Source organism: Culex quinquefasciatus, chromosome 2 (genome assembly GCF_015732765.1).
Source record: "Culex quinquefasciatus strain JHB chromosome 2, VPISU_Cqui_1.0_pri_paternal, whole genome shotgun sequence".
NCBI classification, from domain to species: Eukaryota; Metazoa; Arthropoda; class Insecta; order Diptera; family Culicidae; genus Culex; species Culex quinquefasciatus.
In genome coordinates, this window is record NC_051862.1 from 131,351,353 (window position 1) to 131,368,662 (window position 17,310).

The following is a 17,310-nucleotide window of genomic DNA, read 5'->3' on the forward strand; positions in this document are numbered from 1 at the left end:
GTGCAGACCCGTTATGCTATGCTATGCTATTTATTTTGTTCGCTCAAAAACGATATTTGTTAATAAAATTTTATGAAAAAACATAAGATTTTCTCACAATGTGACGTAAACGACATATTTAAAAGTACTGCTATGTGCTCTTCTCGATATGAACAAAAAAAGCTCTAATGGGTAACTTTTTTTTTGAAAAATTAAGTTTTTTTATAAATGAATTTGTTTCATTCGAATGTACATACATAAAAAAATCAAATTTGTGAATTTTTTTGTCTAAAAAATACAAATTTTTCTCCCTAAAACGCCCTGCCATGCCCAAACACAAGCTTTTATGGACTATGTCTATACAGGAATATGTTCAGGGGACATTAAACTATCACTTGAAGCCCAAGGCGACCAAATTTGAATGACTTTAGTATGATTGTTACGCGCATTTCTGAAAATACTCAGAAAAAGCACTTTTTTCATTCAAGCTCCGCGCGCGAGTTGTAAACCATTTTTGGGAATTTTTTGTTGTATGAAAACATTGTTCCTGACATCCTAATCTATCATTCTAGGGGTGAGCACCGAAGATTTGACAACTTTTCATTTTTTTTTTGGGACGGCCTACTCCATCATTCATAGTTTTGAAAATATTTACCATCAAACTTTAAAAATCGATTTTCTCGTTGTCACAAGATAGCACACAATAGACGAGTTGAAATTTAGAGGCTAATTAGGTGTAAAAAAGTATAAAGTATTTAAAAGAGGTATCCCTCATGAAGATTTTTTTATTGTCACCCTACTGTTGTAGGGGAGAGTGGGGAGACTTGATCCCCTTTTTTTGTATCGCACAAAACTCTGTTCATTTCTCACAAAACTATGAACTTTTTGCATGAATTGAAAGCTTAAACATTCAACTATGTTTGGCTGATAAGGGTATTTCATCAGATAAACTCTTCGAATCATGCCAAGCGTTTTAAAACAATATTTTAAATTGGCATTTTCAAAATGTTGGGGGTAATTTGATCCCCCTTTAAACATTTTAAAGAAATATTAAGCAAAATGTTTCTTATTCATCCAAACTGTTAATTTTTTATAAGTTACAGCAATTTCACATTAAACCTGTACGTTTATGTTCAAAATATAACATGTTTAGCATGCAAAATATTTAAAAACTTAAAATTTTCTTTTTTAGATCGAAATTGAGCATGTTTACAAAAGCTGGTAATTTGTGTTTACAAAACTTTTGAAAAATGGTTCAAACTGCTGTAAGTTATGTACAACTATAATAAAGAAAACTATGTATGAAAACCCAGCTCCATTATTTAATCTTGAGGCTGATTCCAGTGACTGTAAAAATGCAGGGATCAAGTCTCCCTAAACGCACTTTTTTAAACAATTGATTGTAAAAATAGTATGACGATAAATTTAACGTCAAATGCGTAAGGGGTTTGGCGTTGATATGTTTATCAAACAGTTCATGTATGAAAAATATTTTTTGAATAATTTTTGAGTGTTTTCTATACATATCAAAACAAACAAAAAAGATCTCTTGGAAGTTTTTTGCAGCACTTTTTAGAAATATGTTAGTAACTCAATCTAAACATTTTTTATATTTTTCTTTGTTTTCTACAATGAGTTTTAGTCAATTTCGCACAACTTTCTAGAACAAAGCTAATTGTTTTACCCACATGCTGACGTGATACATGCTTGGGATCAAGTGTCCCCGGGGATCAAGTCTCCCCACTCTCCCCTATATGCTGCATTTTTTTGCAAAAAATGTTGGATGATATTTTAAAAATCTCCCAAAAATCCATCCAACGTTACCAAAGGTATTCAAATAAATGTTCCATGTGTAAAAATGTTTAGATAAAAATCGGTTCAATTTACATTCCAGTTACGGACCGTACTTTCATAACCATTGCTGAGTAAGTTGGATAGTGAAATTCAAAAAGAAGAATGTTCATAAAACGTAGCGAACTACAAATATAAAGAAATGAAGACCGATAGCCTACGAAAAAAATATTATACTATATCGTACCACTTTCATTTTAAAATAAAAAAAAGATGTGAAAGGATCTGGAATTAGCTTTGATTTGTTTTTTAGACCTTTTGTATTACATTTTTTTTATAATTAAAATTATGAATGAATTGGTTACCCTAACTTGCCTCAAAAACATAATCAATCGCTTACCGAGATCCGAATATCATCTAATAAAACATTCGATTGCCTGTATTTGGTTGCTTCTGATGGTCAGATAAGCAACTGATTGCTCAAATTCCATAAGTCACTGTTTGAACCTCTCGCACGCTCTCACGTACACACATTCCGGGTCCTGGGAACCAGGAAAATGAAAGATATTAGCGGCACGATATGACCCGCGCGCTAGACTTCAAAAAGCTCTTCAAACAAAGCCGCGAAGAAATCGAGGTGATCACGCGTACCAACATCAAAGGGGAATCAAACAAAAATCGGCGGAGATGGCGTCAAAAGTTTTTGTTGATAGTTTCAGCCGATTATCGCCCTAATGAAGATGAACGGGGCAAACTTCTGTTATTGATGCGTGGTGGAGCGGACGCCGCGTGTGATAAGTTGTTGTTTTTCTTGCCAAAGGCCACCAGGGGGAAGTAGCGGAAGGTTGGACCAGGGGGATTGTTGCGGGTGGAATTACCCTAGGAAGAGAGTAACGGTGAGCTTGTGGCAAATATAAAAAAATAAGATTCAAAGATTCAAAGATTCAAAGATTCAAAGATTCAAAGATTCAAAGATTCAAAGATTCAAAGATTCAAAGATTCAAAGATTCAAAGATTCAAAGATTCAAAGATTCAAAGATTCAAAGATTCAAAGATTCAAAGATTCAAAGATTCAAAGATTCAAAGATTCAAAGATTCAAAGATTCAAAGATTCAAAGATTCAAGATCGGTTGAAAAAATTAGATCTCAAACCCACCGTACAACGGTGACGACGACAGCTACGACGTGCTGCCACAGGTTTTGACCTTTTCCACCCGCTCTATCACACGTGTCGTGACGGAAGATTCACCCGGAGCCGGTCAACTTGGCTTTTGTCTTCCTTGTTGGCGTTTTGCGGGCCATGCCGCTATTTCGGGGGAGATTGATTGAAGGCCCGGCCCGGTTCTTCGGGGAACCTTTTGTATGTTTTGACAGAAAAGTTCACTATCAACGCGGACCAATGCGAAATCGCGACACTGGCGACGAGGTTCGCGAGGGGCCCTCTCACACATTATTATTCAATGAAGGTCTATTGTGTGCCCGATGCAGATAATAATGTGTCAATCAAGTTGATGGCCAGTCAAATGTCGAATTTTTAGTGAGTAACGTGCATCGTCGTTGATAATGCAAATTGACTCACATGGTTGGAAAATCACGCATCAGGAACTAGACATAATATGCGCTGAATTCTCATTTCAAAAACTCGATAATAACCGCGATGATTGCTTTCGTTAAATTGTTCTGCGAGCGAGCGATGCGCATGAATTAGGTCATGTCGACAATATGCTCATAATAAGGAACAATTTATAAGCAAGTGCAATACAGTACTAATCAAATGTATTTATAAGACATCAGTTGCTACAGTCTCTAATATACGAAGATTCGATTATTTTGGATAATCGAATCATGAAATCCATATTTTTCGCACTTTAAATGTCTCATTAGGGCGTCAAAAAAAAAATGCAAACTTGTCAAAACTTCGGTGCTCACCTCTAGAATGATAGATGAGGATGTCACACCCAAAGTTAAAGAACGAGGGGATAGTCCTCACGAAAAGAAACGTGAGGAAAGTGCTATTTTGCGAGAGTGCAGTCCTCTCGCGTGTTCATTCGTTCAATGGAACAGTTCATCTGATTGAGTGGCTAATATGGACAAATGACCGCCACTTAGTCACCGAACCATGGTGGCCCATACGGCAAAGGCACGGTTCAGTATGCCGACGGTCTTGGATTCGAGTCTCGGTACCGGTACTTTTTATTTTTTTTAATAGATGAACTTTTTTTGAAGATGAACTCATGAGTAAAGTACTCTCGGTAATTTCGGGATTTATCCTCTCAGTCAGCACACAGTACCATTTTACTACCGAATCGTGCACTTTATCCTCTCGTATGCCGATGTCCAGTTCTGGGGGCAGGAACAATGTTTCCATACATCAAAAAATCCCAAAAATGGTAATTCGCACGCTGAGGTTAAATGAAAAAAGTGCATTTTTCGAGTATTTTTCAGAAATGCGCGTAACAATCATACTAAAGTTATTCAAATTTGGACGCCTTGGGCTTCAATTTACAGTTTATATCCCCTGAACAAATTCCTGTACAGACATACTCCATAAAAGCTTATGTTTGGGCATAGCAGGGCGTTTCAAGGAGAAATCATTGTATTTTTTTAGTTGAACAATTTCAAAAATCACAGCCAAAACTAATGCATGCAGCTTATAGGAAATTTCGCGGAGAACATTTTGCTTTTTTAACATTCAATTTATGTCCATCCAAAGCCGAGATATTTGCATTTTAGTGAACAAAAAGTGCCGAGTTGTCAAAATTCTTAGTACATAAGTGTTTTAAGCATAAATCTTTGTCTACTATGATTACAAACGGGAAGGCATATATTTTGGGTATTTTTATTTTGCTCGCTCAAAAACGATATTTGTTTATAACATTTCATGAAAAATGTAATGTCTAATGTCTCATTCTTGAGATCAAATTTGTGTTATGCGTATTTTTAGAGTTTTCTACAGTTTCTTCCAGTTTTTTGTACCTTTTTTTTATATTTATTTTAAGTTTGTTTGTATTTGGTTGTAATTTTTTTTTCTACAACCCTATTACATCTTTCACCATTTCTATGGTTGCTTTTCTCGTTTTTGTCAGTTGATTTTTGAATTTTTTAAGCATGTTTTTCGCATGAATTTATCCATAAACCTTTAGTTTAGAAAAGTGGCACTTAAACATAGCGTTTCAAAAAGTACAGCAACCTTAATTCATTTAACCTTAAAATGTCAAAACACTCAAAAATATCTAACATCTCAATTTGCGAACTTGTACACGTGCAAAAATTCTTCCCAATTCTTTGTAAAGATCAAAAACAGGTTGAATATGTTTTTTTCTCTCAAATTTATAAATCGAAACTTTAGCCGAAGTTGGGTTTATACAGAGTTGAAATACCTAATAAACTTATTCCGTAAATAAACTAGCCACATTCCCTAACGAATCTTCCACTCAAACAAGAACAGAGAAGAAAAATCGTTACGGTTGATGTGCCATACTGTTTGCTTCCATCAATTACCATGCTTCCAAATATAATTATTCCGCATTAATTCCCGATCGTGGTCCCGAGAAAAAAAAACACACACCGACAACAGTTGTTGACCCAAAGTTAGCTGCACGAAGTCCCTTGACACAGGATCTTCCTTTTTTTCGAAATAATTACGGTCGGATCTAGATCGAATAAAATTCCACTGCAGCACGAGACGACACGAGGGTGCCTTCTGAACATTACTGGAACACGTTGTGCTGAGGGGGATCGTAAAAGTCCAAGTTGGACAGATAACCGACAAACGGCACACGGTTGATAGCTTCGTCCTTTTTTTTCCTTGCCGTGTGCCACGTGGATGACACCCTCGCGTCATGCCAGCGGGATCGATTTGTTTATTCATTTTTAATTGGATCATTGCCTCGGACGCTTGATTGGCTTCGCTTTTCAACAAGGGATCATCAATCACATTTGTTGAAAGTGAGGGATGTTATTCGTGTCAAAGTTACTGATATGTGAAGTTTGTTATATGATTGCAACAATTTTGTGTTATTGGAAATGTTAGAAAGGTACTTTTATGTTTAAAACTTTATCAGAAATTATAAGCAAAACCCTTTGAAAAAAATCGATGTGATACCTCATGTAATTCAATTTTCTTCCTTCAAATTGAAAATTTATGACCCGTGTGTTCTGCGGTGATCTTCTTCAAACATTTTCATGAAGCCTCGATTCGATAGTTGACCAGATGTCGCCCTGTTTTCGATCCTTTCCTTTCGACAGGTCATTCAAGCATCAATAAATAGGCTCATTTAGTGCACCCTCCCGTGCTGGCTGACTGACGACGAAGCATTCTAGGGTGGTGCATTCCTCACCCTATACGGTATGCTGATCGGACTCAAACGGAGATCAGACACGTGTTCCTGGCGGGGGTGATGGGTTTCTGGAAGGCAAAACAAGATAATAACTAGGTTAGGTGCGCTCTATTGGCACGTTCGAATCAATTGGCCACGGTTGGGTTTCGATTTGGAGCCATATGGAGAGGGATGGTTTCGAACTGTGATTATCAATTAACTTTATACTTTAACTTTATACGTTGTTTGTGATTTGTTAAATGTTTCACTATTTAAACTCATCTAAGAATTTAGGAAAAATAGATTTCATAAGTTAATCGGTTTAATGTTGAAAGATTTTCATTTCGTTTACGAATATTGCTTAAAATAATAAAGGTTTTCCAATTCCAACCAATTTGAGCGTGAGAAAGAGATACAAGATCGTCATTTACTGCAAGAAGTGATATACGAATCTCCTTCAGGAGAGTTTCGCTTAGCTGTTTGAGTTCCAAATTTCAAGTAACTAACCGAGATATGATCCCCGAAATTTCTGCTTGTGATTCAGAAGCCGCAGAGTCTAACGAACGGACTGGAACGGATTTACTTCGAGAAAGACTCTAAGTAAAATACTATTAAATTAAAGAGTCTTAATAACATATTTCCCCGTTCTTTCCTTTTTAATTCCCCTGAAAACTAAGCTAAAATTGTCTTGTAAATCAAACAAAAAGCTAATCCGTGCACAAATGATCACTGGTGTTACCATGATGGGGGCAGGCTTAGGGGCACGTGACCTGACCTGACCTGACCTTCGATAGAAATTAGTTTAGGATTTCAGGGGATCATTCAAAAATACCTTAAAAGACCATCCATAAATCACGTGGACCCTTTTTTGGAAACTTCCCCCCACCCCCTCGTGGACAATTACTAAGCCCCCCCCCCCCTTTATTATATGACCACGTGGTTTATGGTTAGTCCCTAATAAACAAAAATTAGTTTGAAACCTTTTGCTGGTATGATATATATTTTAGATTCTTTCGAGGCGAATTGAGGTATAATGTTATGGATCAGTACGAGTAAGTTTAAATTACTTTTTTCCAAAGAAATATCCTATCAAATTCCCAAAAACATTGATGCGTCCAATTTTTCGCAAAAGTCCCTTCGACACCAACATTTAAAAACATTTTTGCCAAAATCCTCAATACATATCTGGCTTTTTCTTAAAAACTTCATCAGCCCTTTAATTTTTTTTTATCAAATTAGCATACTTTTTCACCAAAGTAACAGTTGAAAAAAAATGTGAGGATTTGTATCCTTTCCAATACAATGATTGGAGTGCGCTGGCCACGATGATGCACAGTCTAATTTTAATTTTATTTGTGTCACTTTTTGTGTGCTTGGGTGAGTGGTGATTATAAATTGGCATTGCTATATTTAATTGATTATATAACAACACCATATCTTTCACTAAACACATCCTACAAAATACAAATGAAACTGTTAACTGGAACGTTTGGTACACGAAGAAAAAAGAGTTCCCAAAATCGTGAGCAAGCGTTCTTGAAAATGGGAACCTCGAACAAAGTGATCAAATCCCATGGTACGATTTTAAAAAACGTACCATGAAATTTCAACACTTTGTTCGTAATTTCCATTTTCACGATTTTAGGAACTCTTTTTTCTCCGTGTACGCAATGTCCACGCCCCATGTAGCTTCTGTGAAATGCGATCCGTTCTCAGAATTTTCTCTGCGGTAAACACATCGTAGTAGGGCTGCCCGGCTGCAATTATTAATATTGACAAGGAAAGTGCTTGTGGCGTAATCTTACACAAGACTTTACAGCATGCTTTCATTGGACTGGATGCGTTTGTGTTAGATTAGATTAGACTAGACTAGACTAGACTAGACTAGACTAGACTAGACTAGACTAGACTAGACTAGACTAGACTAGACTAGACTAGACTAGACTAGACTAGACTAGACTAGACTAGACTAGACTAGACTAGACTAGACTAGACTAGACTAGACTAGACTAGACTAGACTAGACTAGACTAGACTAGACTAGACTAGACTAGACTAGACTAGACTAGACTAGACTAGACTAGACTAGACTAGACTAGACTAGACTAGACTAGACTAGACTAGACTAGACTAGACTAGACTAGACTAGACTAGACTAGACTAGACTAGACTAGACTAGACTAGACTAGACTAGACTAGACTAGACTAGACTAGACTAGACTAGACTAGACTAGACTAGACTAGACTAGACTAGACTAGACTAGACTAGACTAGACTAGACTAGACTAGACTAGACTAGACTAGACTAGACTAGACTAGACTAGACTAGACTAGACTAGACTAGACTAGACTAGACTAGACTAGACTAGACTAGACTAGACTAGACTAGACTAGACTAGACTAGACTAGACTAGACTAGACTAGACTAGACTAGACTAGACTAGACTAGACTAGACTAGACTAGACTAGACTAGACTAGACTAGACTAGACTAGACTAGACTAGACTAGACTAGACTAGACTAGACTAGACTAGCCTAGACTAGACTAGACTAGACTAGACTAGACTAGACTAGACTAGACTAGATTAGATTAGATTAGATTAGATTAGATTAGATTAGATTAGATTAGATTAGATTAGATTAGATTAGATTAGATTAGATTAGATTAGATTAGATTAGATTAGATTAGATAAGATAAGAGAAATAAAAAAAATATGATTGAACTCTTTGACGTTTTGCTGAATTTTAAAACAAAAGTAATTTAATTAAATGAGTTTGCATGAAGGAACACTGAACACATATTTGAAAAAAAAAAAATTTTCATTTTTTGGCGAAAGTAAATTAGGGGAAATTCTTGAATGTTTAGCACTCGCTCCTAACTGCAACCAATTACATGATATTCACTATTTAATCAACTGATTTTGTAAAACTGTGGATGGTAACTAGCTTGCTCACTTCCCATTGAGCTATTTATCACTCGATATCAGTTGAAAGCGCTTATTATGAGCTGTAGTTGAACGTCAAAGTGCTGATATAGTAACATTTAGAGTCGCGATGCAATTAGATGCTGTTTTCCGTAACATTGATGATTGTTATGCATTGATACCAATTAGTTGAAAATTAGAATAAAGTTCTTAAATATTTTTCAAGGGTAAAATAGAGCGACGAAAGTTGAGAACCACTGCCATTAATTGTCTAAAAGGGCCCCTCTTTAACAGGCCAAGGATACCGGGGCCGCACTTACAAAGCGGTTTCAGTGGCTATTTATTTAGTTAATGTGAACTCCTCCCTCCCCCCATCTGCGTTACGTAATAAAAGAACGCTCCCTTACTAAGCATCCAGAAGGGAAGAGATTTCACCAGTTGTGTTGATCCGCGCCGAGATTTGATCCCGGATCTCCATGGCTCAGACTGTTTTAGCTTCCCATTTAAATGAAAATTTATTTCGCTTTTCTACAAATCTCCGTACTTTGTGAGTGATGCTTTAGGGAAATTGTGATAATAAATCAAAACTATTTGTTTTAAGATTGTTGTAAATAGTACACTTGTTTAATAAGTTTGATTGATGTGCGTGTCATTGTCCGAATGAGTATCATCGATTTGCCTTAAGACTAGATTTGGCTTGATTTTTACATATTTGGTGCATATATTAATTCTACTCTGAAACAGTCTCACACTTCCTGTTGAGGTCATAATTCAAATAAAATCCACTTCATAATATCTCTGAATCTCGTACACCACATGCTGGTCCTGGCTGTGGCCGTTGTTATTGCTATCACTGCCGCCTCTACCGTGGCCAGAGTCCTCTCGGCGATCTTCCGGCGATGTCACCCCTGTTTCGTCCGAATCATCCACGAACAGACTGTACGCATCGGCTTCGGTTCCCTTCTCGAGCATCTCGCTGAGCGCGTTGATGTACGTCTGGGCCATCTGGAGCGTCTCGAACTTGGACAGTTTGTGCTCGGGGGCGTACGACGGGACGATCTCACGGAGTTTGTCGAAGGCCACGTTCAAACTGTTCATCCGTTTCCGCTCGCGAGCGTTGGCCGCTAAGCGACGCTTCCGGACCACTGTGGGGCTCGGTGGAGTTGAAGACTGGTTGGGTTGGTCTTGATCTAGTTTTGCTAGTTTTGTTGATTTATTTGAGGTGGAGGAGGCTTTTCGGCGCCTGGACTTGCTGGAGGTGATTTGCGGCTTGATTGAGTCATTTGGTTGAGTGGTCGTTATGGGTGCGTGCTCGACGCCGACGTCCAGAAGTCGTTGATCCAGATAGCTATCGTCTGCGGGCACCGGAACAAAGCTTTCACCGTCGATCATCATTTCCGTGAACGAAACTAGACCGCCGCCGCCAACACTCGAACTGTAATTGAGACTGCTGCCGTCGTGACCCGTGAACGATGGGCTGGTGTCGCCCGAGGAACTAAAGCTGCGGTACAGGGACGTGTCGGTTGGGTAATTCGGCAAATAGCCCTCCATCATTCCGTAGCCGCTGATGCGATCCAATCCAACGACCATTGGAACCAACGTCGTCGTCGTCGTCGCCACTGGGAAGTGCTCTACATTAGCCTGCATCTTCTTGAGCTTGTTCTCGACCACGCCACGATTTCACACTTAAATTATCATCACTTTTTCGCCTTCTTCAATCTTTTCGTGATTTATCTTAGCTTCTTTTAAGCAGTCTCTCACTCCAGTAATATCCTGCTTCCGATTGCGCCACTTTAACGCCTTGTTTTCTTCAAGTGACTTGCGCGCGAGCACAAAGAACAGCCAGCGACGAACCTCGCTCTCGTTGTTGCGTAACATAAAAAAGTGTTTTTATCATCGGCCCCTCCTCGGGTTTCGCGGCTTTAGTTCAACGATCCTGTCGGCACGAGTGCATCGAACGTACTGCGATGGCATTCGACCTGCGCGGTCGGCTTTTGGCTTTCGGTGCTGCTGCTGCTGTTCCTTAATTCGGGCGCGCACGCGTCGTATCTTTATCGGACGCAGCCGACAGGATCGGGATCCTGTGTGAGTGTTCGGGGATCGAGCAAATGTGTTTCGGCATTAATTGGAGTAAACGGAGGGAAGAGCGCATATGTGGTGTGTCCCTTCTGACTTAATGATCGTCAGTATTGAGGTCTGGTACTGGATGTGTTTGTAAAACAATCTTCAGTAAATCCTCTGAACCTTATGGTTCTATAGATTTAATTATTTTTCCATAAATGTTGCGAGAAAATTATTATGAAATTTTCATTACAATTGCCATGCCACCATGCCATTCAAGCTTCACATTCCAGCAAAATTTCACCGGAAATTATTTCCCAGCCATCCCAGCTTCCAGTGCCAGTGCCCTTCAAAAATCCATATTTCTCGCCATTCCCAGCTCAAACCTCTTCCACAAACTCCACACCAGCACGTAATGAGGAAGCATCAATTAAGCGATTGCTTACGCAATCATGGGCAATTTTCCCGATCAGCTGCTCCTCGTTTGGTGCAGAGCAGTTCACCGGCCAGCCAGCGCCAGAGATCATCGTTCTGTAGTTCCGATTTTTTTTTGTTTCCCGAATAGCTGCGCTTCCTAGCGGCACGCTCAAATTAAAGCTCTGAAGTGCGAGTTTTTTCTCCCTTATTTTTGCCTTTTGCTTCCATGATGCAAAACCTACAATCCACAGGAAAAATTATCTCGTAATAATGCAACAACATTTTTGTTTGCTGTTATACGCGCAGGTCATTGCTGGGAGATCGGAACTTTAGGTTCAGGCTTAGGTTGTTATTCTATTTTGTTTTGTCCAATTTGGCTTTTTCTTTTTCATTTTTTGCTTGCAATGATCCACGTACGGTATGAATGTTTGTAAATTACTCACAAGAGAGTTTAAATTCCTAAGCAATTAACAAATTTGGATATGGTGCTTGTTGTTGGTACCTCTTGCAATTGAGATGCTTTCAAAGTTAAGCATAGTGATTACAGCAGTTGCTGATTAAAAGTAGCGTACCGTGCAAAGGGAAAAATATGTACAAAAGTTCAATTTGTTCGTTTTGCCAATTTTACTAACAAAACATCATGAAACTAAAACAAACTGAAACGCAAAAGAAGCACACAAGGGGTTGCGAATTTTCCGTAAAGAAAAACATGATTCCATAGCATAGGCTTCAAAAAGTGTATAATTAATACTTAAGACTAGAGGTGGGCAAAAAAAGAGCGAACCGCTCAAAGAGCCGGTTCACTGAAAAGAGCGAACGAATCGTGGCTCACAAAAAGAACCGCGGTTCTTTTTTAAACTCCGGTCTTTTGAAAAAATCGTTTCAATATGGCATGATTTTTTTATAATAGTAGTTTATGCAACAAGTTGCAAAAAGAGGATTTTTTTCAGCATGAGTCGTACATTTATCCAACGAGGTTCACCAAGTTGGATAAATACGAAGAGTGCTGAAAAAATCATGTTTTGCAACGAGTTCCATACAACATTTTTTGCAATTCCAAAAAACACACGCTGAGTGAAATTTTATGTAAAATTTTCATGTATTTTGTTAATAAATCGTTTAAATCAAAAAAATGTTTAAAAGTGTTATTTTTCAAAACAAGTGCAAAAAAGTTCAACTTTTCAGCACCCATTTGAGTGCTGAAAAGTAGAACTTTTCAGCGTTTATTTTAAAAAGTTTTGCTATTCGATTCTGTTATTTTTGGTACAGAAAGGTAGGCTATTTCGTCGTTCAAGAATGACAGGAAAAGTAAGTAGTTTTACGACGGAATTGCAAAAATATGCAAAAAATGTAGTGTTAAATTTGTTTTGGCAATTGAAAATGCAATACCGGAATACAAATTTTAGCATTGTAAATAGTATAATTTGTCAAATATTACCAAAAATCCACTGAATATTTGTGAGATTTTGGAAAAAAATTAATCATTTTGTCCGATTAAACTTTAGCGTTTATATACTTTATCTATTAAATTAGAATGTAGAGAAGAGTTCACAGAATATTTTCTCCAAATAAAATCGCACGATTCTTGAAAAAGTCTTTTTCATCCAAATTTTGAAAAAGAACGAAAGAGCCGTTCAAAAGAGCGGCTCTTTTTAATGAGCGAACGAAAAAGAGCGGCTCCTAAAAAAGAGCGGTTTTGCCCACCTCTACTTAAGACTTAACATTAATATATTGGACGCGTTAGAAAGGTCTTTTGATTTCGCATCCAACAATGGGTCGCATCTGGTCTTCTTTTTCTATCAAAATTTCTGAGATCTGGCCCTAAAAAAATAATTATGTAACATTTAAGTAAACATTAGATTATATCAGATCTTTAATCGTTTGAACCATTTAAATAATCTTTTGGAACTTAGTCAAACTCTTTTTTTGCTTCATTTTTGAAGGGGTCTTAAAAACCCCTGATTTTGTTGCATCGGCAAAATCTGGCTATGAACACGAGGTAGAACGTCACTGAAAAACATAAACACAGCAGTTCGCGAATCAAACATTAATTGTCGCTATGGCACTTAATCCAAAGAATTTGTGTTCTCAAGTCGTTTGGGTAATATTTTTTTCGTTTTTCTTTGAACTTGACAGGGATTGAAATTTTTGACAATCAAAACAAGATAGATAAAATCACAACAAACTTGGCTTACACACTTATCGAGAAATGCCAAATTTAGTTTGACAGAAAATGCGGAGAGTTGAAATCGCTTGTTTCGATTTAGTGCCATAGCGCCAATAATGATGTTGTCCGAGGAATTCAAAAAGTTAACATGAAAAACCTAGTTAGAACTTATCCAGAACTACAAGTAAAAAAAAGGATATAAAGTCAACGAAAGATTACTATTGGATTTTTTTTTAAATATATTAAACTTTGTATAACGAAAATAAATTAAACTAAAGATCGTTGATTTTTTATAAGATTTGAATGGATCCAGATATGGATCAATGGAATTGCAAAGAGATTCAAACTAACACTATTCTACGGGATGTGATACCATGAAATAATTCACTTTTTCACATTCACGTGGGAGCAAGTCTCTCTTACCTATCCACCATATAACAAAAAGGTGCGAAGGGCAACCCAACCATATGGTCCCTTTTCCCACCTCCCTCTGAACCATGTAGACAACTCCCGCGTCAGATGTTTTTCGCCTCCTCGTAATTATCAAAGAACGGACTCATTAGCGCGAATTAATTGGATTGCAAATTGATACAGCTTCAACAACCTTTGATTTATTCATTACAACACATATGGTGCTTAAACATATTCAGATGTGCCAGAAAGTGTCCTTCCAGAAAGTGCCAGATTTCCCGGGGGGCAACACAGCTTTTCCGTTGCAAGAACAATTTGGAGAAATCCCCATCTTAAATCCATACATTATCAATGCTTTCACTCTCGCCGTGGCCCTCCTCCTCACCCATTGCTGGGGAACAGCTGTCAACGACTTGAGGCGTCTTCTGGCGTTGCGTTGGTCGCGTGTCTTCTTCATTCTTCTTCGAGGGAAGCGGGGCGCGACGTGGCGTGAAAAAAAAAAACGGCCAACAGTGGCCTTAAGCGTGGACAGATGTTCGACGGAATTCATTGAAGACCAAGCGATAGACCCTTCTTCGTGTAGCCTCTGAAGTGTGTCCATGATCGGCTCGTGTCCTGGGATATCCCGATAAGGAGTTTTCTTTGGGAGCCGCGTTGTTTTTCATTACATGTGGCTGAAAATGAACGAGGCTTCAAAAAGTTTGCTCAAGGCTTTTATATCTTTATTCATGAAACTACGCTTTAAAATGAGTATCTATCAACTATCTGTTAATTCCTAAAAGCGCATTTAGACTTTCAAAAACCTCGTCTATTTTTCGATTCTGGCACGTCGCCGGTAACGTGTGCTCCCGTTTAGCAAAAGAGGGTTGATTGCCTTGTTTTTAGCTGTAGTTTTTCTTGTTGTTGATCTGAACTTAATTCAAAGTTGAGTCGGTCGTTGTCCGCAAAGGATATTTTCCTGTGCCACACTTTCTTTGATCCCCCTCGAATGATAAGGTCGATCGTTCGCGCTCTATCTTTGCAGCCATTCATTACTGCTACGTCTGGGCTGGCAAGCGGAATTATTTATGTGGAAGATCGGCATCATCACGATGACGAGGCTGGAATTTCAGGACGATGAAGGAATGTGGTGGCGAAGGAATTTTTGAATCGTTGTTTTTGTTTATCATGTTTGGTTATATTGTTTCATTAAGCTGGTAGATCTCCACTATCACTGGTAAAAAATCACTCAAATCTCACTCAAACTTCTCGATATGAATAGAAGATTAGGGTGGTTCATCGCACTTTCATACAATCCAGAAATTGCATGTAATATTTATTAGCACCAAACCTCACTAATTCTCCCACTTCACACCCTTTCCCACTTTCTCAGCAGCAGAACCATTTACAAATCTTATCACAATTTTTACAGAGTAAAAATTAAAATTAAAAAAAAAATATCAATTGACATTCAGACTTTCATTTCTGCTCTTGTGGTATCCGTCTATACTAAAATAAGTTTTTTTTTCGAGCGGAGACAACTGACAACCTTTAAGTGTCCACTTGAGTTATGGATGGTCCAAAGCTAACGATGCAAAAGCCAAGAAATGATTTCATGGTTTATGGATAGCTTCTTAAAATAAGTGGCCAATACCAAGGGGTTTCCAGCATCAAGGATTACTGACCAGTCTGAATGGAATTAATTACCAGGATTACTGGCAATATGTTACGAATTTCTATGATTTTCCAGAATTACTTGGGATTTCCAGAAACCACGCAGAATTGCTCAATTTTATAAAAATAACTTGGAATTACTGCCTAGCTTCCAGCATATTGAGAAAAGTCTTTGGAATTAGACAGCACAAAACCACGTGCTTGGCAATAGTGCGTCCAACCCGGGAATTCTGGGCACAAAATTCCCGGGATTTTTATCTGTTGTACGGGGAATTCCCGGAATCAAACAAAAATCTTTATTTGGCCTGAAATTACATTAGTATTACAATGTATAAGTTTAAACTTTTCTAAAATTTTACATTGATTGGTACCATTTTATTTGTTGTCATTTTTGTTTTTTAGCCATCGTAAACCAATTTTTTGAGCTGTTTTAGTCATCTCATATAGGAATAAATAGACAAAATATTTTAAAAGATACCTATTTAATTTGAATTAGAAATGTGGTGCATATAAAATTCAAAGTACAACAAAGAACAAAAAAAATGTTTAAGTTATCTTAAAACTGCTATCCTTGTTTAGATTGATATTAATAGTGTTGAGCTAATTCTATAAATTTAAATCTTAATAAACAGAGCAAATATGAAGAAAAAAAACTATGACTTTTTCAAAAACTTCCCGGGAATATATAAATATTTTTCCCGTTTTCCCGGAAACTCAAAACCTGGGAAAATTTGACGTCCTGCTTGGAAATCATCGAACAATTGGGTAAACATCAACATCAGTTTGACAACCGATTTTGGCGTTTGAGTGCATTTCGACGTCGTCGTGCTATCTTGTCGCACCCGCCATTTTGACGTTCCGAGAAAAAACGCGTTTTAATCCCGCATAATCAAATACCAAAGGTGAAACTGTCGAAATCATAAGAAAATTATTTCTGGTATGGTTACCATTTGTGATATTGTTGATATAATGTCACGACCATATAACAAAATTAAAATGGTCCCGAATTGTTACACTTATCTTGACATATTCAAATGGTTGATTTTTTTTCCTACAATTTAATGAACGGTATCTATTCGCCATACGATTAGGATGGTTCGAAACAGCTATTGTTAGAACATAATAGTACTGTAGCCGGTATGATAAAAGTTATGATACTCGGTATGATTTAGTCAAAGAAACCTAAGCGGAAAATTTCCTAAATTTCCTAAGTCCTAATAATTGAAACAATTGCACAACAATTAATGGTACGATATAATTATTCCTCATATGTTTGGTATTATTTCAAACAGTTTTTGTATGATTAAGCCAAAAATTAATTTTAGCGAAAATTTTCTTAAGTCCCGATGATTCAAACAATTGTTCAACAATTCATGGAGAAATATAACTTTTCGCCATATGGTAAGGATTTTTCGGATCAGCTATTGTTAAAACATAAGGGTACCATAGCCGACGTAGTATTTCCAACTTGAAGCTCAGCGAAAAACTCTTAAGTCCCTTGTGGTTTGGTTGAGCGTTTTAGCAGAATGCATTACTGTGAATACAAAGAGACGAGTTGTTCCTTTTAATTCCGCTATATATTTTAATAT

The 17,310-nt window shown here is 37.5% G+C and overlaps 1 protein-coding gene across 1 annotated transcript; it reads right to left on the reverse strand.

The window, feature by feature from the left end:
• Positions 1-9,637: 9,637 nt before the first annotated feature.
• Positions 9,638-10,726, reverse strand: LOC6031947 (protein atonal homolog 8). Its single transcript, XM_001842573.2, has one exon. The coding sequence runs from the start codon at positions 10,657-10,659 to the stop codon at positions 9,784-9,786; it is 876 nt and encodes a 291-aa protein (XP_001842625.2). The 5' UTR covers positions 10,660-10,726; the 3' UTR covers positions 9,638-9,783.
• Between the last annotated feature and the right edge of the window lie 6,584 nt (positions 10,727-17,310).

Bases quoted from the DNA above. Each gene is read 5' to 3' on its own strand.
- LOC6031947 (XM_001842573.2), bottom strand. From the start codon at position 10,659: ATGCAGGCTAATGTAGAGCACTTCCCAGTGGCGACGACGACGACGACG.